Source organism: Onthophagus taurus, chromosome 7 (assembly GCF_036711975.1).
Source record: "Onthophagus taurus isolate NC chromosome 7, IU_Otau_3.0, whole genome shotgun sequence".
NCBI classification, from domain to species: domain Eukaryota; kingdom Metazoa; phylum Arthropoda; class Insecta; order Coleoptera; family Scarabaeidae; genus Onthophagus; species Onthophagus taurus.
This window is the reverse complement of record NC_091972.1, coordinates 19,289,804-19,313,192: the sequence shown is the minus strand read 5'-3', so window position 1 is coordinate 19,313,192 and position 23,389 is coordinate 19,289,804. Positions and strand designations below refer to the sequence as shown.

Genomic DNA, 23,389 nt, shown 5'->3' with positions numbered 1-23,389 from the left:
TAGCATAACTTGCTTGGTTAAATAGCTTACAAGAAGTCGTAATCTAAGTCTAAATTTACCATTTGTGGCCTAGACAAGTGATTTAAAAAGTGATATACATGGTCGCGATAGCTTGGTGGTTTATGCAATGAAATCAAAAATTTCGTGTAAAAATGTATTACTAGTAGCAGGGTATTTAATTCTGCTTCTAACTAACTGCTGTGTAAAGTTACCCTCATTAGCAAGAAAGGAGATAGAAATGATATCACCAACTATCACCTCATAGCTATTATTGCCATCATTGATAAAATTTTTGAGGTAATAATTATGAACAGGCTTTAATCATATTCTGAGTATAATAATTTGTTCAATTTAACCAAGTTTTAGGAGAAATAATTCCATAGTGATAGATGCTCGACTGCTTGTCAAAATCATCATTGAGGCTTTTTTGACAACATCCATCATACCCATTTCCTGGAGCACCTTGAACACTATTCAGTGTCGCTAACTCAAAGAAATGATTTCTGACCAATCACAAACAAGGTGTATCATTGTGGTTTGAACACTGAGAAGTGTTGAGACTGGCGTAGTGTTTTTGGCATGTTGCTGATTATGATTTTCTTTGCTGATGATACCACACTGCTTATTTACAATAGTAATCTGATACAGTTAAAGTGTACAATAAACAATAGTCTAAGATGATACGGAGTCTAGAGGCCAAGTAATCTCCCTAACATCAAAGCGTTTGAAGGAAAGAGCGAATATGATCAAAGCCAACCCATCACGTATTTTTGTTCTGGGCTCCATGAGTTAAGAACATGATCAGATTTGCTTACACAAGTTTACACATCTTGACGATAAGCTTAGAACAAACATTTTTGCTTTGATTTCTGCTCTGACTCCGTCGACTTACTTTAAATGACATGTTTACCACATAACATTTATTTGCCACATTTTGTATATGTTATTAGGATAAATATATTGTTAATAATTAAATCATCGTGGAGATAGATAGGTTCAACTTAAGTGAAAAATTTTGAAAAGTTTAAATGAACAAAAATATTTAACTTACTTATTCTCATCCGTTCCAGAATTAGCTTCACTTGTACTTCCACTAGCAACTAAACCCTCTTCATCCTCCTCACTAACAATATCACCATCGTGTTCCTCCCGTTCACTTTTAAAATAATCTTTAAAAGGTTGTTGAGAAGCATTATCCAACAACCTCGAAACCGGAACTAAATCCTGTCCATCCTCATTCCTTTTCTGATTCAACAACACATCGAATTTCGGTTGTTGAAATTCCCTCAATTTCTCCTCCAAACACAACCGTTGTTTTCGTTCCATTTCAACGCATTCATCTTCTTCGGTATCCATACGATCATCAACCGGTTCATCAATAATCAACGCGCACTCATCATCCTCCTCGCGTTTCGGTTGAATCGGAATCGGATTCAACAAATTCGCCGCTTTATATTCTTGACTATTATGAGTACCACGTAGATGTTGCGCCAAAATGGCGTGTTTTAATTTATAAGAAATTTGATTGTTATCTTTTAAATCATCGTTTTGATTCGGATTAATCCTTTGCGGTTCGTAATTAGGAATCGAAATCGGTTGATTTCCGTTGGGTTTTCGTCCGGGATTCGAATTCGAACGTTGTCGTTGCGACCAATATTGAGGATGTTGTTGTTTGATGTGTCTCTCCATATTCGAACGTAGCGTAAATCTCGCAGAGCAGTGTTCGCAAGCGAAAGGACGTTCGGTTCGGTATCTTCTTTGTTTTTGTTTTGGCATTAAAACCCCGTTTTTGATGACCATTTTAACGGAATTTGGTGAGTGGGTGATTTCGGATTGTTTTGGTTGTTGGGGGCTTTGAATTTTGCTGATGTTTTCGGTGAAATTTGGATCGACTGTGATTGATAAAGGTTTGATGTCTTCGATTGGTGGTTTTATTAGTGGGGGTTGATGGGAGTATTGATGGGGGTATTGGGGGATTGGGAATACTTCTTTGTTTGTCATGTTAACGACGGAACCCCCGCTTAATTGCCTTTTGAGTCTTTCTTGTTCTTGTTGTAATAAAGGGTTTTGAATCGCTTGGAGGAATAATGGGGAAAATGCCCCCCATGGGGGGATGTTTGAGATGTTCATCAAAGCTAATTGGGTGTATAGGTTGGGGTTGGGGCTATTTTGAAGCAATTGGGGGAACATGTTGTTGAAGCGCATCATTGGGGGGGTTTTATTGGTTAAATCTTCCGGGGTTTCGCGATGATCCGAGTCATCATCTTCTGATTTATCGTCGTCGTTGTTGATGCTTTCCATTGAGATTGATTTTTTTGTGCTTAAATCGATTGGTTTGTCGATATGGTCGTCGGATTCATAATCGATGTGTTGGAGGGCCTCTAAATTTTTTACATGGATCTTTGGTTTTTGCGGGGTTGATGTATGCATTGAGTTAGGGGGAGTTATCAATGGGGGTGTTGAATAATTTAACGGAATCATCGGAGATTTATTTTCGCTTAAATTTTTTATGATCTCTTGGATGCTATAAGATGGTTTAGGAGGGGTTTTTGGAACGTTTTGGTTCCCCCACGGAAATTGATTCATCTCCCTTCTTGGATATGGCTCATTCAATGATGTTTTAGGCGAACTCTTTTCGATTTCATCTCCGTAAACGTTTAATTTTTTGTCGTCTTTCGCCAATTTATTTAATTCGTCGTTTGTTGGGTCTTCGGAGGGGTGATAAATTATTGCATTTTTAACTTCTTCCCTTGTTGATTTAGCGTGGCGATTTCGCAAATGCCGCTCGCAATTAGCTTTGGTGGTGAAGGCGTATTTGCATAAAGAGCATTCGTATGGTCTATCTCCGTTGTGGGTCCTCATGTGTCGGATTAAAGCTGCTTTATCGGGTGAGGAGTAAGGGCACATATTGCAATGATAAGTTCCGTTGTTATTTCCGTTTAAATGGGTTCGATTATGGCCCTTTAAAGCTCGCAAATTCGGAAAAACCGCGGTGCATAACCTGCAGGGGAACTCCCCGCGTAATTTCATCTTTCTGAATTCGATCGCGAATAAATCTTGGGCTTCTTCTTCTTCAGTTTTTTCTGATTGCAGGTTATCTTGGGGGAGCGAATCGGTTTTTGTTAAGTGTTGCAGAAAGCTTCCGTTCGCTGTCATTGAAATGATGCTTTGAATATCAGCAAGGTCTTTGGTGTTATCAAATTTGACGTTATCAAGGATTTTTTTATGGATTTTTTCTGGGGAGTTATCTTGGAGGTCTAGCGTATTAAAAAATTCGGTTTTTCTGACTAAGGAAGGATCCATTTTTGGAATGGGAAAATTAATTCCGGTCGCAGCGCAATCTTTTTCATGTAACTGTAACGAAGTTGCGCATGGGAAAGCCCTCGGACATTTTTGACATTGATATTTAACATCGCTCGATGACGATTTATGCAGGAACTCTTCACAACGATATTTAGCAATGTGAGGAAACTTTTCGCTCGAAAAATCGGTATCAGTTAAATCCCTAAATCCTATAATTGAGGATTTTTTTCCGTTTTGATCGGCGTGAACTGTGTTTCGATGTAAGTTTAACGCTTTTATATTGGGGAAATTCGCTTTGCATAAATCACATTCAGCAGGATGATCTGGATGGTTATCTATTAAATGAATCTTTAAATTTTCAATCGAATTAAAATCTTCTCTTTCACAAACAGGACATTTAAATTGCTCATCATCTAACTCAATTTTGATTCTTGCATTTTTAAATTCATCCATATCTTCGAGCTTTCTTTTAAAACTTTTTTCAATTTGATTATTGTTAAACTCTTTAATACAAGAATTTCTTGCCTCACTTCTCGTTTCACTCCTTGCCTCACTCCTAGTTTCACTCCTTGTCTCACTTCTCGTCTCACTTCTTGTCTCACTTCTTGTTTCACTTCTTGTATCGCTTCTTCCATCACTACTTCCACCACTATCCGATTCATAATCGTTTTTAATCGAATGTGTTCTCATATGCCGATGCATATTTCCATTTGTAGTAAATGTATCGCCACAAATGTTGCATGAAAATGGCCGTTCCCCGCTATGTATTAAAACGTGTCGATCTAAACTTGAACTTGAACACAAAACTTTGCCGCAAATTCGACAAATATACCCAGCTCCTTTCTCGTTGGTTGTTGCTGATTCGTTATGACATCTTATATGGAGGGTAAATTCGTGTTGGCCGGTTAACATGTTGTTACAAATCGGGCAACAATAAGTTTTTTCTGGCGAACTGCTACAATCGCTTCGATTATCCGAATCGCTTTGGTTATTATCTGTATGATGGGTTGTGTTGCTCGAGGATATAAATCCGGAGTCGTTGATAATGCTTTGGTGATTTTGTATCAGCTCTTTGGCTGCTTTTATCTTTGGTTCGTTCATGCTTAAGTCCATTCCGCTCTCATTGATATCTAAAAAAATTAAAAAAAAAAACGAATTAAAGCAAATTCTATTTTTGTTTATAAAAAAAAGATTATCTTTTTTGGTTTTTGGTAAGGAAGCAATACGAAAGATATGGAACCGCATAAAATTGATACAACAAACCACTTGTTTATGGAATTCCTCGACACGAACAATTTACACCAACATAAAAATATTATTTAAATTATAATCTTTGTACCTGAATTGTTCTGTGGTGGCGGCGACGACCCAGTTTCCAGATCTTGAGGCATACAAACGTTGCCTTGCATTTCGCTTTCAGCGCCTGAAACCAAAAATTAATTCGTTAAACGTCAAATTTGACAATAAAAATCTATTTAATTCGAAATTTACTTAAAAATTATTAAGTAACTAAATCTGTTTTTATCTATATATCTATTTTTTAATTCAGAATCCTTTATCTCCTCTATCTGTATCATTCAATTGAGATAGAACCAATTTAAAAGTGTCCTTTGACTTTGAAAAGTTTGAAAAAAAAGCGTATTTTACGAGATTAATTGCGTAAACGATATCGTGTTTACCGTTTTATTTATCGTTTAATACAGATTTGAAAACTTGTTATAATTTATGATTGTTTGTTTATTATTCTCTGTAATGTGATAATTACTGTAATTTAAAACAAAATGGGTTATAATTTATTGTTAATTATCGTAGTCATAGATGGTAATTCCATCTTTACTAAGTAATATCGAATAAACGTGTTTTTATCTTTGAATGAAATTTTTTTTGAACCAACTCATTCAGGAAAAGATAAGAGAAGCAAGCAATTCATGATTTAGATTTAATCTTCAAGTATTAATGCAGAAACTACAAACATCATGACTCGTTTTATTTTGAAATAATATGGTCAGGAAATTCTTTGGAAAATCCAGTTCAAATTGATATGGTGACTTCTTTAGATTACTCATAACAAGAATCGATTTTTTTTTGTTTGTTACAGTTTATTTCAAACAAATTTAAAAATTCCTTGAAACAATTTTTAGAAATCATAGAAAAGAATCTTAAATAATGATCTCAGTTTTTAAAAATATCTGAAAAAAAAAACATATTTGTATCTATTTTCACGATCTATAAAAAGATTGTTTGTTCATAGAGAAAAAACTGACAAAAAACGATTTAATGCTAAAATGATTAAGAAATCGAGTGATAAAGTTATTTTAGGTTTAACAAAATATTGTAGCTTAGCAATTCCAATTCACTTGATAAAAAAGAAATGAAAAGAGCAACTTCTTTTTGTGTATTGCTTTGAGGATTAGTGATAGGACTAACACTAGACCTAGAATTAGAAATTTTCGGGTTTAGCCATGCGTCTCTTAAGACAGCTAAGTCACAACTCGTACCATTATAAAAGAAGAGCTAAGTTGGAAAACTTCTTGGAGATGTCAGCTCCACCTTGGGCTTAAATTCGTCAAAGATAACTGGGCCTTTCAAGCCAACAACCTAAAAAGTACAAGAACTTGCCACTGTTGATCTGATACCTGTTCGAAACATTAACATAGTTTTTGAAGATCAAATTCTAACAACATCTACTCAATTAGAGTCTACATCTGTATGTCTAGACATGAACCTCGATAGCTTAGAAACAGAGACTAATACAGAATATCGGAGCGAAACTCATGAAAATATGCGATTGCATCTCATTCAGCAAGGCCAGAAAGTTGTTCTTGTGTGAGACCTCCCAATTGTTGATTATTTGTTTTAGGTGGCTTTTTTGTACAGGTTGGGGTTCGCTGCTTTTTGGCCAACTTGTCCGCCTTCTCATTGCCCTCAATGTTGCAATAACCTGGAACCCACCATAAGGTAACATCATTGGTTCTCTCAGGTTGCTGGTATACTCTCTAATCAGTGCGGAGTCACACGTGTAGGCCTAAATTGCCTTTAAGGCGGCCCGACTGTCTGTGAAAATGTTTATGGATGCACCTTTCTGTCCCTTCTGTAAGTTCAAAACGGTGCAGAAGTTTATAGCAAGAAATTCTGCTTGGAAAATTGTTATGTCCGAACTGAGTGGCAATGGGTGTTTCTGTAAGTCGTGGCATAATTTTAATCACAAATACTAGAGTCACAATGATGACGATTCGTGTAAAACTTTTTGGTCTAAACCTGTAAGTGAGTAAGATATGTGCCTTCAAAGTTAAGAAATTGTTAAGCATTGTCTTAGAAAGACAAAATTTGGCAAACGGTACAATGCTATCATGAAAAATCGTTTAAGATCACTTTTAAAAATATGCAACCTCGGAATCAATGCTATTTAAGGTTCGCAGAAAGATAGAATCTCAATTTTGAAATGTTTTCATTAATCGTAAGTGCTTATGAAATCAAATTGTAAGTAAAGCAATAAGGCATCTGCCAAATTATTACCCAACATACGTTAGTCGCTAATAGTAGTTTAAAATGGCAAATAATTAGTTTTAGTGAGTAAACTGGCACGCTTTTAACGTTAGAAGTGTGTTTAGGCAGTGCTAAAGCAGCGGCGAGATGATATTGCAAAAAAATTCCAAACCGCAGACAACCTGATAAAAAAACATTTCTAAAAGTATGTAAATAGCGGTAATCAGAGATCAATTTGTACACCCGAACTAGAAGAAAACATTTTGGATTTTGTGGCAGATCGTAGTACTACTAGTACTGTTGATAAATATAAGAATTAAAAATTTCTGATCATCCGTTCCGAGAACAGTGTGGCAAAACTGTACTATGATGGAAAAATATTCATAAATGAACTAAAGAAAATCCAGATTTTACGCTACGTTGGATAATAATCTAACAGCTAGTAAAGCAATTACTAACGATTTGTTTTCATGGGCACCTACGAGTATCTCAAAAACGTTCAAAAATGTTTATGGATACACCTTTCTGTCCATTCTGTTAGTTCAAAGCGGTGCAGAAGTTTATAGCAAGAAATTCTGCTTGGAAAATTGTTATGTCCGAACTGAGTGGCAATGGGTGTTTCTGTAAGTCGTGGCATAATTTTAATCACAAATACTAGAGTCACAATGATGACGATTCGTGTAAAACTTTTTGGTCTAAACCCGTAAACGATTAAGATATGAGCCTTCAAAGTTAAGAAATTGTTAAGCATTGTCTTAGAACGACAAAATTTGGCAAACTGTACAATGCTATCAAGAAAAATTGTTTTAGATCACTTTTAAAAATATGCAACTTCAGGATCAATGCTATTTAAGGATCGCAGAAAGATAGAACCTCAATTTTGAAATGTTTTCATTAATCGTAAGTGCTTATGAAAACAAATTGTAAGTAAAGCAATAAGGCATCTGCCAAATTATTATCCAACATACGTTAGCCGCTAAGAATAGTTTAAAATGACAAATAATTAGTTTTAGTGAGCAAATTGACATGCTTTTAACGTTGGGATGGAGTGCTAACACAGCGGTGACATGATATTGCAAAAAAATTCCAAACCTAAAAGTATGTATATAACTTTAATCAGAAGTTTGTACACCCGAACTAGAAGAAAACATTTTGGATTTTGTGGCAGATCGTAGTACTACTAGTGCTGTTGATAAATAACAAGACATTTCGGAATATCGAAAAGTACGGCTTGGAAAAGTACGAATAGCAACTGTACCCATACCACTTTTCTTGTACTTAATAGTACACGTATGGCAAAACTGTACTATGATGGAAAAATTCATAATTGAAGATTTTATGCTACGTTGGATAATAATTTGACAGATTGCTTTACTAACGATTTTTTTTCATGGACTTCTACGAGTGTCTCAAAAACGAGGTTGTATCTTTTTGTGAATAACTCTAAAACGATTAAATGGGCTTTTAGAATCAGTTGGAAAATTTAATGGTTTACGACAAAAAAAAAGTTTTAAGGAAATAACCGTTGTGAACACCCTGTATATATGAGTATACAGTATGTACAGTATGTATGTATACAGTATGTATTGATCTCGTGGTTGCACATTTTCAAAAGTGATCTTAAACGATTTCTCATGATAACATTGCCCTAAAGCCAAATATAATTTTTTTAAGACAAACAATATCGAAAATATTTAAACATTTTTTAACATTTTAGACCTAGAACTAGAAATATTCGGGTTTAGTTATTTTAAGAGACGTTCAGAATGTTTCTAGTTTTAGTTCAATGAAAATATACAACAATTTAGATTTGAATAACTCGTTGTCCATCAATTCTTACACCTATTTTATCTCTTCCTTCTAACTTTGCGATGTTGTAGAATCCTATTTATTATGATTTCTTCCTCTTGTAGGTAGAATTCTGTATTTGGATGATTCTTTGTAGGACATCTATTTTGCTTGACATTAGTACAATATTGTCTCGCGTGCAGAACAGAGTTAGGTTGTGGTATCCTAATCTCGTCGAAGAATCTCTATAGGTGCCACTCTGGTCATATGATTACAAAAATTATCTTGGTAATACAAAACATAGAATGTTGCATTTTGTCTGAAATATTACATATGATCCCAAAGATGATCAACATATTGTAGCGCTTCGGCCATAAGCAACCTTGGCTAAACGCAGAACAGAACAACGATTGATATCATATGGTCACAAAAATAATTAAACACTGAAACGCCTCGACTACAAGGGAGGTAAGCCTCTACAATTGATACAATATGATTTCAAAGTGTGTTTTCTAAAACTACACAGAGCAAGTATTTTGCCTAATTAAAGCGTAGCAATTGATACCATATAGTGACTAAAATGATCAACACTTGGATACATATCACTTTTTATATTAACAGCTGTATGCTACAAAAAGTGAATTTGCCATCCTATATAAAATTGATTTTAATTTAGTTTAAAAATGATTAATTAATTTTATTTTTTATCTTTTTACTGATTACCATTAATTTGAAAAATATTCATAATTGAACTAAAGAAAATCCAGATTTGACCCTTGGAACTAAAAACATTCGGGTTAGACGTGTGTCTGTTAAGATGGCTAAACTCGAATGTTTCTAGTTTGAGGTGTAGTGTTAGTTCTAATTATAATTAATTAAAACTAGAAGTAACACTAGACTTAGAACTAAAAAATTTCGGGTTTAGCCGGGTGTCTGCGTTGGTACTAGTTTTAGTTCAATGAAAATGTACAACAATCTAAACGCTGGATAACAACTAAAAGTAGAACTAACACTAGCATTAGAACTAGCACTAGACCTAGAACTAGAAATATTCGGGTTTAGTTGTTTTAAGAGACGCTCAGAATGTTTCAAGTTCTAGTATTAGTTCAATGAAGTACTGAATAACAACTAAAAATAGAACTAACACTAAAAAGTTTCGGGTTTAGCCGTGCGTCTTAAAACCATTTGTTTACAATGATTTTATCGTCTACTTTACGGACGCACTGTATAATAAAAAATATTTAATGATGACAAAGTGGCGCATACTTTGTCACTTAAATGGGTTAACGAATTTTTCAAGCCTAATTCTTTTTTGATTCATCGACGTTTTCGTTAATTAATTTATGAAAATTTTTTTTAATATTCCGGAATTTTTTTTCTGTTACAAATTAATTATACACACACATACAAAGAATAGGATAGAATTTTGAAGAGTTTTTTTCCACATTAATCTTGTTTTTGTTTTCAGCACAATTCATATTCCCGTTCGTTTTTAAAAAATTCTAATGACGCACGTGGCCAATGGAAAGTTCATCATTTTTTAAAATAAAAAAAAAATAACCAGAATTATTGTTCAAATACATCTCAATGAGTAACGTGAAGTTTACAAATTTGTTTTTTAGCGTGACATCTATCTATTCAGGAAGTAAATTGGAAATAGTTTCAAAAAGAATAAATAACAGATTGATACGTATTTTTTAAATAAACTTATAAGAGGAAATCAAATATTTGTTAAACTTCCTGTATTTTCCTATTTAAAAAGCAAAGATTTAGCAATCCTTACTTTGCGAGTTTTATCCGAAAACTTTTTTTATAATTTAATAAAAACAAACTAGTAAAACAAATAGTGAGATTAATCCGGTTGGTGCCCCACATAATTATTGAGGTATAATTATATCAGTTGAGAAAGCGGTCTCTCCTTCTTCTTCTTTCTTCTTCATATGTTATCTTTTCCATTTAATTCTTTTTTTGGATTTCCTTTTGTATCTTAAGCCTTCTCCTCCTCTTTTCCTTTAAAGGGGAATTCTGCCCATACAAAATACAAAGCAAAGCTAGATTATGGTGGAATAACGAGATACCTGGTTCCGGTCTGTGAAGATGGAACGTTCAGAGAAAAGATTTCATTAGCCTCCAAGAAACGGTCACGCGAACATATTTTTATTGTGTTTCTCTCTGCTTTCCTGAGCGGACCTGATTTTCTTACAAAATTATTTCCAAACAACAACAAAATAATAACAGAACGATTTTTTTTTCAAAAACATATGATTACTGTTATTATTTTCATTGAAACACAACAGATCCAAGTAAAAGAAGAACAGATGTAGAAACAATTTCATCCTATAAGATGATTTTATCATTTTTTTTCTGATTGTTACAAATAAATAAACTCGGGGGGATACAATTTTTTTATCTGTGTGTAAAAAAGAGTTGGGTTTTCTGTTGGTTGGTGGAGAGTTGCATGTGTGGACACGCCACACCATCGGTTAATACATCTACAACCGCCGCATATGTCTGGGCGTTCAAGCTTAGCGTACACCTGCTCGGTCATCAACTCGGGGGCCCCAGCAAACACCTGCCCGACACGTGCCCCTTTTGTTAACCGCGCAGACACCCGTTATATTATAAAAAACCGCGGAGAGTGTATCCCGGGAGATAAACATCTTATTAAAATGATATACTTCTCTTCTTACCAAGGACTCATTTTTTGTATTCTTCACTTTTTCTTTTCATAAATCTGCTTGGATTATTTTACATCTGCAGAATCTTTAATAAATTTTCTTTAAAAAAAAAAGTCCTCGAATGTAACGTTTTTTTTATATAGGGTGGAATCTAATGAGTTATTCATAATAATAGTGCGAATTTACATATCTTTACACAGTCAAGATCATTTGGAATAAATCTTAATCATTTTAAAACTAAATTAAAATAAATTAATATAAAAAGTGATATGTATCCAAGTGTTGATCATTTTAGTCACTATATGATATTAATCGCTTTCATTAGGCAAAATGCTTGCTCTGTGTTGTTTTAGAAAACACATTTTGAAATCATATTGTATCAATTGTAGAGGCTTACCTCCCTTGTAGCCGAGGCGTTTCAGTATTTAATTATTTTTGTGACTATATCATATCAATCGTTGTTCTGTTCCGAGTTTAGCCGAAGTTGCTTATGGCCGAAGCGCTACAATGTGTTGATCATCTTTGGGATCATATGTAATATTTGTAGAGCTTCGGCCGCAAACGACCTCGGCTTAATCAGATAAAATGCAACATTCTATGTTTTGTATTATCAAGATAATTTTTGTAATCATATGACCAGAGTGGCACCTATAGGGGTTCTTCGACGAGGTTAGGATACCACAACCTAACTCTGTTTTGCACGCGAGACAATATTGTACTAATGTCAAGCAAAGTAGATGTCCTACAAAGAATCATCCAAATATAGAATTTTGCCTACAAGAGGAGGAAATCATAATAAATAGGATTCTACAACATCACAAAGGGAGAAAGGAGAGATAACATAGGTGTAAGAATTGATGGACAACGAGTTATTCAAATCTAAATTGTTGTATATTTTCATTGAACTAAAACTAGAATTAACACTAAAACTAGAAACATTCTGAACGTCTCTTAAAATAGCTAAACCCGAATGTTTCTAGTTCTAGGTCTAAAACGTTAAAAAATATTTAAATATTTTCGAAATTGTTTGTCTTAAAAAAATAATATTTGGCTAATACTGCAATGTTATCATGAGAAATCGTTTAGAATCATTTTTGAAAATATGCAACCTCAGGATCAATGCTATACAGGGGTGTTCATAAAGGTTATTTCCTTAAAACTTTTTTATTTTGTTGTAAACCATTAAATTTTCCAACTGATTCTAAAAGCCCATTTAATCGTTTTAGAGTTACTCACAAATAGATACAACCTCGTTTTTGAGATACTCGTAGGCGCCGATGAAAACAAATCGTTAGTAAAGCAATGTGTTAAATTATTATCCAACGTAGCATAAAATCTGGATTTTCTTTAGTTCAATTACGAATATTTTTCCATCACAGCACAGTTTTGCCATACTGTTCTTGGAACGGATTATCAGAAATATTTAATTTTTGTATTATTAAGTACAAGACAAGTGGTATGGATACAGTTGCTATTCGTACTTTACCAAGCCGTACTTTTCGATATTCCGAAATGTCTTGTTATTTATCAACAGCACTAGTAGTACTATGATCTGCCAGAAAATCCAAAATGTTTTCTTCTAGTTCGGGTGTACAAACTGACTTCTGATTACCGTTATTTACATACTTTTAGAAATGTTTTTTTATCAGGTTGTCTGCGGTTGGGAAATTTGTTCCAATATCATCTCGCCGCTGTGTTAGCACTGCCTAAGCACACTCCCAACATTAAAAGCATGTCAAAACTAATTATTTGTCATTTTAAACTACTATGTTGGGTAATAATTTGACAGATGCCTTACTGCTTTATTCAAAATTAGTTTCCATAAGTACTTACGATTAATGAAAATACTTCAAAATTGAGGTTGTATCTTTTTGCGAATAACTCGAAAACTAAAATGAAATAGGCTTTGAGAACCAGTTGGAAAATTAAAGGGTTTATGACATAATCAAAAAGTTTTGAGGAAATAACCTTTACGAACACCCCTGTATAGCATTGATCCTGAGGTTGCATATTTTCAAAAGTAATCTTAAACGATTTCTCATTTTTATCCATTTTTAGCAAAATTTTATCTTTCTAACACAAACCTTATTGAAAATATTTAAGAAAATGTTTAAAAATTTCTTTACTTTGAAGGCACAGAATCATTCGGGTTTAGCCGTTTTGAGAGACGAAAATTTCTAGTTCTCGGTCTAGTGTTAGCTCTAGTTTTACATTAGCAATATCACTAGAACTAACACAAGACCATTCGGGTTTAGCCATACTGAGAGACATGTTGCTAAATGGAATGTTTCTAGTTCTAATTGTTATTCAGATCTAGATTGTTCTAAATTTTCATTGAACTAAAACTACAATTAACACTAGACCTAGAACTAGAAACATTCTGAGCTCTCTTAAAACAGCTAAACCCGAACGTTTCTAATTCTAGGTCTAGTGTTAGTTCTAATTATTACCAGATAAATAATATCCTGGTAAGTAATAAAGACTTGAGTACTAAAGCAAAATTGCAGTTACACAAAACCATTTATGGTCAATGTTAGATAAACATAAATCAAACCAAAGATGAAGTATTTGCGAAAAATAGCAGGAGGAACCAGAATACATAGAAAGATACAAGACAGTAAGAGGAGAACTAAGCTAAAGGAGATAGAATAGAAATATGTGGCTAAAATGGCAACCTGGTTCGAAAAAATTAGGAAAGAATACCAAACTGAATGTTCAATATGAAACCAGAAGAAAAAGGAGATAGCCTACAAAATCGACAGAATGAAATAATAAAGGAAGTAGCGATGAAGTACGATAAATGGCTAGATTCCTGCCTCTAGCCATTGATCGTACGTCGATACTACATCAACACAACTACAAGCAAGAGAGAAGTAAACTTTTTATTTTACATCTACATCTACCCAAAACCATTTAGACACCTACACTCACTTGCAGGTCGAAAACTTGGACAATGTTAGATAAACATAAACCAAAGCTGGAATGGCAACCTGGTTCGAATAAATGAGGAAAGAATACCAAAAAGAATGTTCAATATGAAACCAGAAGAAAAAGGAAAATGCTGTAGTCTTCAGCAGTAGATACTTCAGACATAACTAATCTATAAAACCATTTTTGAAACATGAATTAACAAAAGTTTGCAAATTGAAGTGATGGATGGTATGAACTTGGAAATGTATCAATCAATTTATTGGAGGAACGATTTCTAGATCGAATCATTTCCCGACATTTCGATATTAACTGGACAGATAAATCGTGCGAGTTGGCATCGGGCTAAATTCGACATTATGCACCAACCATTATTTACGTGTCTATAGGTGCTTGTTATAGTTGTATTTAGTAATCTACAAGCAGTAAGTAGTCAACTGCCAGTAGTAACAAGTGTTTTGTAAGCATTAATTACTCTTTTGCAAGATGTATCTAGTATTCCATCCTGTATCTAGTCCTTTGCAAACAGTAGCTAATCTATTACTAATAATGAAGAAGTTCATTAGTTATTAGGTATCTAGTTCTCTGGTATTAGTATCAAATCTTCTACCAGCAGTATTTAAGCTTCTGCTAGAAGTATCTAATCTTCCATCAATAGGTATCTAGACTAATTAACAATAGTTTGCAAATTGATTTATTGAAATTTAATCAAACATTAATTATAAAGAGATTATTTTTAAGCTACAATTAAAAATTAATCTATTATATCTTTGTTGTTCTATTTAGTTTTCTATCAAAACCAAGGAGTGTTTTATTTACTATTTTATCTTTTTCCAAGAGAGTTTGAAACTGTACTCTCCTATCGTTTTTTTTTTTTCATTTTTCTCCACGCCTGATTAGTAATTATTGTAAACATCCGGGCTATGAATCTATCCAGAAATTTATCAGAGAATACAGTATGAGTTACTCGGTTTACCTTATCTAATTTCATAGACAACTCTCTGTATAGGTATCGATTACTGTTTCGGCAAAATAAATATTATTTAAATACAAATATAAATGTAAAATAAAATAAAATAAATATCAATCAATCTCGTTGTAATAGTTTCTCATGTTTTGTTATCACAAAATCGGATTAGATGTTAATAATAATAATAGCACGAGTGGTTTTAATTATTTTTTTTACGATATCATTCAGTTTTTAACAATGAAATTATTGAATCAATGAATTAATAATTACTAGAATTATTTTCTTAAGTTTAATATTTATTTTTAGTTACAAAACAGACTCCATGATACAGATATTCATGCATTTCCTTATTGACACCATAACAGATAAAGCAATAAACAATTTCCCGGTAAATATTTATTTTCTTTTAAAAACGATAAAAGGTACTCGTGTTCATATTTTTTTTTTCAGTTTTGTTTTAATTATATTGCAACATTACGCACGCGACATTTTAATCGAGAAAAACATTGATTTCTCAATTTCCTAATTAAAAACAAACAAAATTAATAATATTTCCTATTTGTACAAATTTTTACACTATTTTTTTTTGTAGTACTTCTTTTAAAGTTTCTAGACGTTCGTTGGCAAAGTGAATCACCATGAACGCAATGAATAACACAAAGACATCTCATTATCTGTCGCAATCACGCAATATTTCTCAACAAAGTCATCAAAAAAAAAAACGGTTTGCATAAAACAGATAAACGAAGATTTCACATATTTATTTATCTCCAGATATTTTTTATTTTCATTCATAAGACTCATCTAAAATCAACAATTCTATGTGTGGCATTTTTAAGAAAAATGTATCAGTTTGAATATTAAAAAAGGGATTCCCAATGATTGAGTATATACATTTAAAGATTTTTTCTTCGTTGTGTAATTTAATTCTTTTTCGGGGTAATTATTAATAATTGGATATACTTTTACTGATGGTAAATTGTTATAGATGGGCGTCTCGGTCTGTCGGTCGCGAATCTTTCGTCTTCTACCCATCATCTCAAGAGCAAGAAAGCGTGATGTTACGACGTCGACGAGTATACATTTTTTCTATCCGCGTGTGTGAGTAGATTTTCTGTGCTGAGCGAGTATGTTTGTGGTCTGAGAGTCATATAACAAATACTAATTTGTATGTTTATGCAACTATTAAGTAGAACGAACGGATGAAATTGACGAATTAGACATCATGCGAAAGTGTCTCTTTGGATTTCCCTTTTTATCTACTTTTATTATAGTACAATGAATAATTTTTATAGTAGAATTTTAATTTAATATCACAAATTTGTTCACCATTTTGCGCTATATATTTTTTAAACGTCAAATTCCTTCTCCACTTTCTAAATTCGTCCAAACATGCTCTTAAACATTTCAAACAAAAAATGACTAAAGAAAAATATATATGATAACAATAATAACATCTTGACAGATTAAGTACAGACTTTGGGAGAAAAAAGAATCTTGCTAGATGTAGCATCATTTAAGTTATAACTTTTTGATGAAAATCTGATCATACAAGAAATCATTTTCAATGCTTATTTATCATATACATAAATATTTGATCCAGCCATTTTGTTCTGTAGGTACATGTGGCATCTCTGAAATTTAACAACTCACACAAATCATCAATTACACACAAAGGATTAACGTGTTATCATTGTGAGAAGACATTACAAACATTAACTAACGCTGAAACTGGCCATAAAATTCGCGGAATTTTGCTGCAAATGAATAATTCGCTAAAAATCCGAGAACATCAATTCGGCATAACACAATCACTTCAAATTTTGAGAAACACCAAGCGACGAATTCTGATAAAGGATCTTCATTTTCATTTCTACAAGGTTCAGCTCAAAGCAACAGATCAAAAATAGCGCATTCGATAAGTTCAATGGATGATGTATCAAAATAAAGTGAATCAAGTTTTTGAGTTCTCATCTGGACGATTTGTAGATAGTATCATTTTCCGACATTTCGATATTAACTAGCCATATAGATCGTGCGAATTGGCATCGGGCTAGAGTTTATGCCAATACGCCATGGACTATTCCCGAGATCAAACACGAGATTCAATGTTTTGTCGATGATTTAGACATAAATTTGACATTATGCATCAACCATTATCTATGTGTCTATAAGCGCTGTGAGGCGTTGTGTATACTGATAGTTGTATTTAGTAATCTATAAGTAGTTAGTCACCTGCAAGCAGTAATAAGTGTTTTGTAAGCAGCAACTATTCTTTTGCAAGAAGTATCTAGTATTCCATCAATAGTTATTAGTCTTTTCACAACAGTATCTAGTCCTTTGCAAATAGTAGCTAATCTACTACTAATAACGAAGTCTTCTATTAGTTATTAGGTATCTAGTTCTCTGGTACTAGTATCAAATCTTCCATCAGTAGTATTTAAGCTTCTGTAGATGTATCTAGTGTTTCATCAATAGGTACTAATAAACAATATCTAGTCTTTTAAAAGCATTATCTAATTTATTGATAACATTATCAAGTCTTCCATTAGTCATTAGGTATCTAGTAGCAGTATCTAATCCTCTGGTACTAGTATCAAATCTTCAGGCAGCAGTATTTAAGCTTCTGCAAGAAGTATCTAATCTATTATTAATATTATCAAGCTTTCCATTAGTCATTAAGTATCTAGTACCAGTACTGTAATTGTAAATCGATTCTAAGTAGGTTGACAGTTGGTACACGTTGCAATTATGTAATATTAATACGAGGTAATGTATGAAAAGGTAGAGTAGTTGTTGACATGTGAGAAGAAAATTAATAAAGAAAAGTAAATGAATTATTCTTTAATTAATTTCACCTGATCCAAAGGAACAACGGGCATCACATGGCGATTCTGCCAAATAACAGACAACAAAAAAAAATTGATACGAATTAAGAGCAGAAGAGGAAGTCAAAAAGTGGATTTTAAAAACTTTAATCACCGCAGTATTGCTCATCCTAGCGCTTAACGTATTGGTACTAATTTGTGTGTTTTATAGAAGAAGGCAAATATAAATTTGAATGAAAAATGAAAATGGGACAATTCAGATCAAAAGAGGAAATAATTATTGCCAAAGCAGACAATAGTGGTGGAACAACAAACGGCTTTCCAGAAAAATACTTTCGCAAAAAACGGCTTTTATTGCATTTCTGTTCGGGTCAAGCGGATCTAGTTAATTATGTAGCCCTCTGGTATTAGTATTAAATCTTCTGCCAACAGTATTTAGTTTTCTTTACAATATATTTAGTCTTCCATCAACAGGTATACATCTATTATTAATATTATGAAGTATTCCATTTGTAAATATGTTTCATCACCAGTTTCTAGTCTCCTATCAGCAGTATTAAGTCTACTGCAAACAGCATCTACATTTTTGCAAGTAGCATTTTCTATAAGCAGTATCATGTCTTCAACCAACAATATACAGGGTGTGTCAAATGTCTGGAATATAGCCAATAACTTCGCCATTTATTGTTGTAAAGAAAAATGTTTCAAATACAAGTTACTTTATTAATGGCGGCGCATTTTTTGGTGATATTAGCTTGTTTGTATTGTTTTTTGTTTCGTTGCTATGGCAACCAACATTGTAATTTTAAATGAGATCCACAAATTTTTTGCATACTTTGATAGAGGTTAAATCCTCTATGCGATGAACATATTAAATCTTATAGTTGTATAAGAAAAAAATCGAAACATTTTTCTTTAAAAGTGCAAATAGCGAAGTTATTGGCTATATTCTAGATATTTGACAAACCCTGTATATCTTCCTGCAAACAGAATGCAGTCAGAATGCATTTAGTCTCTTATACAGTGATTAAGTCTTCTGCAATCAGAATCTAATCTTTTGCCATCTCAAGAAGTGGTGAAAATATACCATCAAGTATTTATGTGTTATATAGATATGTGAACACTACACCACTAGATATTATTTACCTAATATATTAAATATTACATATTACAACCTCATCCTGCAGAAATGTCTACTCGGAAAGACTATCAGTCTTTAGCGATGAGCAAAGATTATTAATCTGAGGCTGCTTGTGACTGAGGCGTCATGTTACACCGATACAAAGTTAATTAATACATTACGCAATGATAAGGAGCAACACTTCAATATTATTTTGCACCGGATATATGACACTCCACAAAGATCGTTATGAATTGTGTGCATAACCCTTGTTTAAATGGAGGTTCTGATTATTTTAAGGCTATAAAGCAATTCACCACTAAGCTCTTCTGGGTACTTTTTCATCATCTCTGTTTTGCCAAAGTTAATGTATAAAGACAGTGGCAACTTTCTCCCAAAATTCTAAGTGTATTAATCTTTGAAGTATTGAAGATTAATTGTGCTACATCAAGATTGGTTCTATGTTGCTACTCTGAGATTCTTGAATGCAAGGTTAGATTAGTTTTAAATCCAAGATTTTAATTATCTTGCCTTTTTCTCTTCTTTGTGGAAAATCAGATCCAGTTTTTTGCAATCAACCTAGAATTCTCTTGTTTTTTTTTATCTCGCCTCTTCTTTGTTTCTATTCTTTCACGATTGATTGAAGAATACAAGAAATACTTCGATGTGCAAAATAAATTTTGTTAGTTTGAAATATTTTGTTGATGATGATTTTAATAACCGAAATCATATAACAGAAAAAAATCGAGAAAAAATGCGCCACAATTAATAAAGAACTTTTTATTTGAAACATTTCTCTTTAAAACTACAAATAGCGAAGTTATTTGTTATATTCGAGATATTTGACACACCCTGTATATCTTTCTGCAAACAGAATGCAGTTAATAGTACCTAGCCCTGAATTAGTAGCATTTAGTCTCTTATACAGTGATTAAGTCTTCTGCAATTAGAATCTAATCTTCTGCCATCTCAAGTAGTGGCGAAGATACACCATCAAGTATTTATGTGTCATATAGATATGTGACCACTAGATATTATTTACCTAATATATTAACGATTACATATTACAACCTCACCCTGCAGAAATGTCTACTCGGAAAGACTATCATTGAACATATGGGTAAATCGAGAATGGAAATCCATACAATTAGAAAGTTTAATCAAAAACTTTAAATTTTCGCTGCAATAAATTATTTAAATGGATTCCCAAATTAGAAGAAGAGGTCAAACTTGGCGTAAGAGAAGAATTACATGATTAACTTAGACTGCCTAACTGTTTGCGACATAACTCTTGGTGTTATCGCAATTTTTGTGGTTACAAACAGTGGTCTTTAGCGATGAGCAAAGATTATGAACCCGAGGCTGCTTGCGGCTGAGGCCTACACCAATACAAAGATAATTAATATTACGCAATGATAAGCACCAACACTTCAATATTATTTTGCAGAGGCACCGGATATATGTTGGCATTCACCCTTGTATAAATGGAGGTTCTGATTATTTCAAAGTTATAAAGCAGTTCACCACTAACAATAAGTTCTTCTGGCTATTTTGTCAGGATCTCTGTTTTGCCAAAGTTCCAAAATTTTCAAAATTCGACCACATCTTTGAAGATTAATTGTACTACATCAAGATTGGTCTTCTATGTTGCTACTTTGAGATTCTTGAATGCAAGGTAAGATTAATTTTAAATCTAGGATTTTAATTATCTTGCCTTTTTCTCTTTTTTGTGGAAGATTTGATCCAGTTTTTTGCAATCAACCTAGAATTCTCTCATTTTTTTATCTCGTCTCTTCTTTACTGGATAACTGGATAACGAGATTTTAAAAAAATATAAGAATACAAGAAATACTTTGTTATTTTGTTAGTTTGAAATATTTTGTTGATGATGATTTTAATAACAGAAATCAGTTCACAAACAAAATATTTTTATATAAAAAAAATCTACTTAATGAGTTTTAATCAATTTCTATAAATGTTTTCAGAAACAAAGCATTTCAATCTCTCAAATCACGTCATCTCACTATTTTACGTAAAGTGCAAAGGTGATTTTAGTTATTTGAGACAAACGTTGGGTATTAATTAAACAGCAAAATCGAGAACGATGAGATATAGACGAAAAATGATAAGAGATAGTTTTTTTTTAATCCTATCTGATGAAGTTTAAGAGATTCAAGTGTATCGACTCTATCATTCCGAGAATTGGCCGAGATCAAAAAATCTTGTTGCTACGTAATAATTACTCAACCATAGATTTTTTATTAGTAATTATCCGCGAGATAAAATAAATATTAGTTTTTGAAATAAGTAATTTGGTTTATTTAATAAAAATCGAAAAGTTGATCAAAAAAAGGGGGTGAAAATAAAGGTAAGGGTTGTTGGTGAAAAAGCTAATCTATGGCTATTGTCGGATAGATTAAGCGTGTAATAAACACCCTATTTGGAAAAGGTGGTTTCTCTCCTCAACTCAACTAAGCAGGGGATATCTCCATTGTTGGAAGATGAGTCAAATTTGTACAATGAACTAGGGTGGTACTACTCGGCACGGAATCACCTTTTTATCAGCAACGACCTGACCTCTCCCCCACCTTTTAAAGAGGGTAAAATCATTTCCTAGAAGATTTTTAGGCCACACTCAATAAGATCTCGTATGATTTTAAGCTTGTATGAATCATTTACTTCCAAGAACATTAATTTTCTTAGAAGGAAGAAAAAGAGTTATCAAAACGTTTAGTACCTAAAGGGATAAATGAATCATTTCCTTGTAAATACAATTCTTGGAACATCAATTTACTTTTAAATGTCAAAAGGTGAATGTGGTTTCAAAATTTTTTGCAACTTAATTTGTCGACATAACATTCTTTCTGATTTAGCCATATTTAAGCAAAAATTTTAACTTTTGCATTTTTTGTTTTGATTTTGTTTTATTTCAACGATATCTTTGTATCATGTGTTACCATGGCAACGACAGGTACAGAGACGCGAGATCAATACAGGTGCAGGCGGCCATCTTGACCTAACTGCTCTCATGAGATAGGTTTGGACACACCCACTATGTAAGGGGGTTGAAATTGATATATAAATTGGTCCAAAAAAAAATTTAAAAAAACATCTCTTTAATACAACACACACAAATATTTTTGGCAAATAATTAAAGATATCCTTAAGCAAAGCACCCTTAATCGCTTTTTTTTTTAAGGAACCTTGAACATGTTATTCCACGAATATAATTGAGAAATTATCTAGGATTTTTTTCGTGGTTTTTATTGGCAAGGTTAACATGCATCTGCACTTTGCTTAATTGACTTTACCAGAAAACAATTGAAAAAATATTCAATTTTGAACGTTGAAAAGCCGCTTACCGTAATTGTTGATGGAGATATCTCAAATCCATTACAAACCACAACAAAAACTTCAAAATATCTTCTCAACTGATTTTTTTTTGCAATTCACTTAAGTCAATTTTCTTTTTGATCACGCACCAAAAAAAAAAGGTGATGGGGAAGAAATTGTCACAATTAAAATTCGCACAAAAACTTAAAAAAAAAATAAATCACGTCCTTTTTTCTGTTTGTATTAAAACAAAAAATACTTCAAATTAAAATTTCTTTAAAACCAACTTAAGAACAGAAAATCAACTCGTGCCATGAGCGTAACGTTCGAAAGACTGTGTGACAACGAGTGACTCCCTAAGATCCAAGGAGGCTTCATCTACCCGCGGTGCGTTGATGCGATTTTTGATTGGTCGACCGGCACGAGCCATGTGGTGGGGGAACCTTGCGCCTCTCATCGCGTTATCACAGTACACGGTTATTTTCTTTCTCTTTTCAACTCAATGCTCTTTATTTCTTCGTTGTTTTGTTTTTTCTTTTTTGTTTAAAAAAAAAAACGTCGCGGAGCGAAGAGAGAGTGAGGAGGACAGTGGGGGTGACAAATGATGAACGTTCGGATGCGGAGAGCTCGTAATTGGTCGCATCGAGTCGCCTGTGTCGAACTCAATTGCTTTTTCTCTTTTATTTTACTTGCTTTTTTTTTGTTTTATGGTATATTGATGTACTTTTTTTGATACAATCAAATTACATTTTTCTATGATCAATGTTGATCGCTATTTAATGTATTTTAACAGATATATACAAGGTGTAACAAAAATTTGCAAAATATACAAAAATTGTTTTGTTTGTATTATGTTAGATTTCGTTACTATGACAACTAAGTTTATTATCCTAAAAGGAACGTAAATGTTTCTTTTAATATTCTAATAGAACACATTTTCCTCTTTTCGATGAAC

The 23,389-nt window shown here is 32.8% G+C and overlaps 1 protein-coding gene across 1 annotated transcript in view; it reads right to left on the bottom strand.

Annotated features, from left to right (window-relative positions):
• Positions 1 to 22,641, bottom strand: part of LOC111417725 (zinc finger protein pebbled) — a 28,260-nt gene extending 5,619 nt beyond the window's left edge. The window contains exons 1-3 of the mRNA XM_023050089.2: positions 22,464 to 22,641; positions 4,643 to 4,726; positions 1,052 to 4,433 (exon numbers count right to left, since the gene is read on the bottom strand). Of these exons, the coding sequence (XP_022905857.2) occupies positions 1,052 to 4,433; positions 4,643 to 4,712 (3,452 nt within the window). The 5' untranslated portion in view covers positions 4,713 to 4,726; positions 22,464 to 22,641. The remainder of the gene's footprint in view (positions 1 to 1,051; positions 4,434 to 4,642; positions 4,727 to 22,463) is intronic.
• Positions 22,642 to 23,389: the final 748 nt, after the last annotated feature.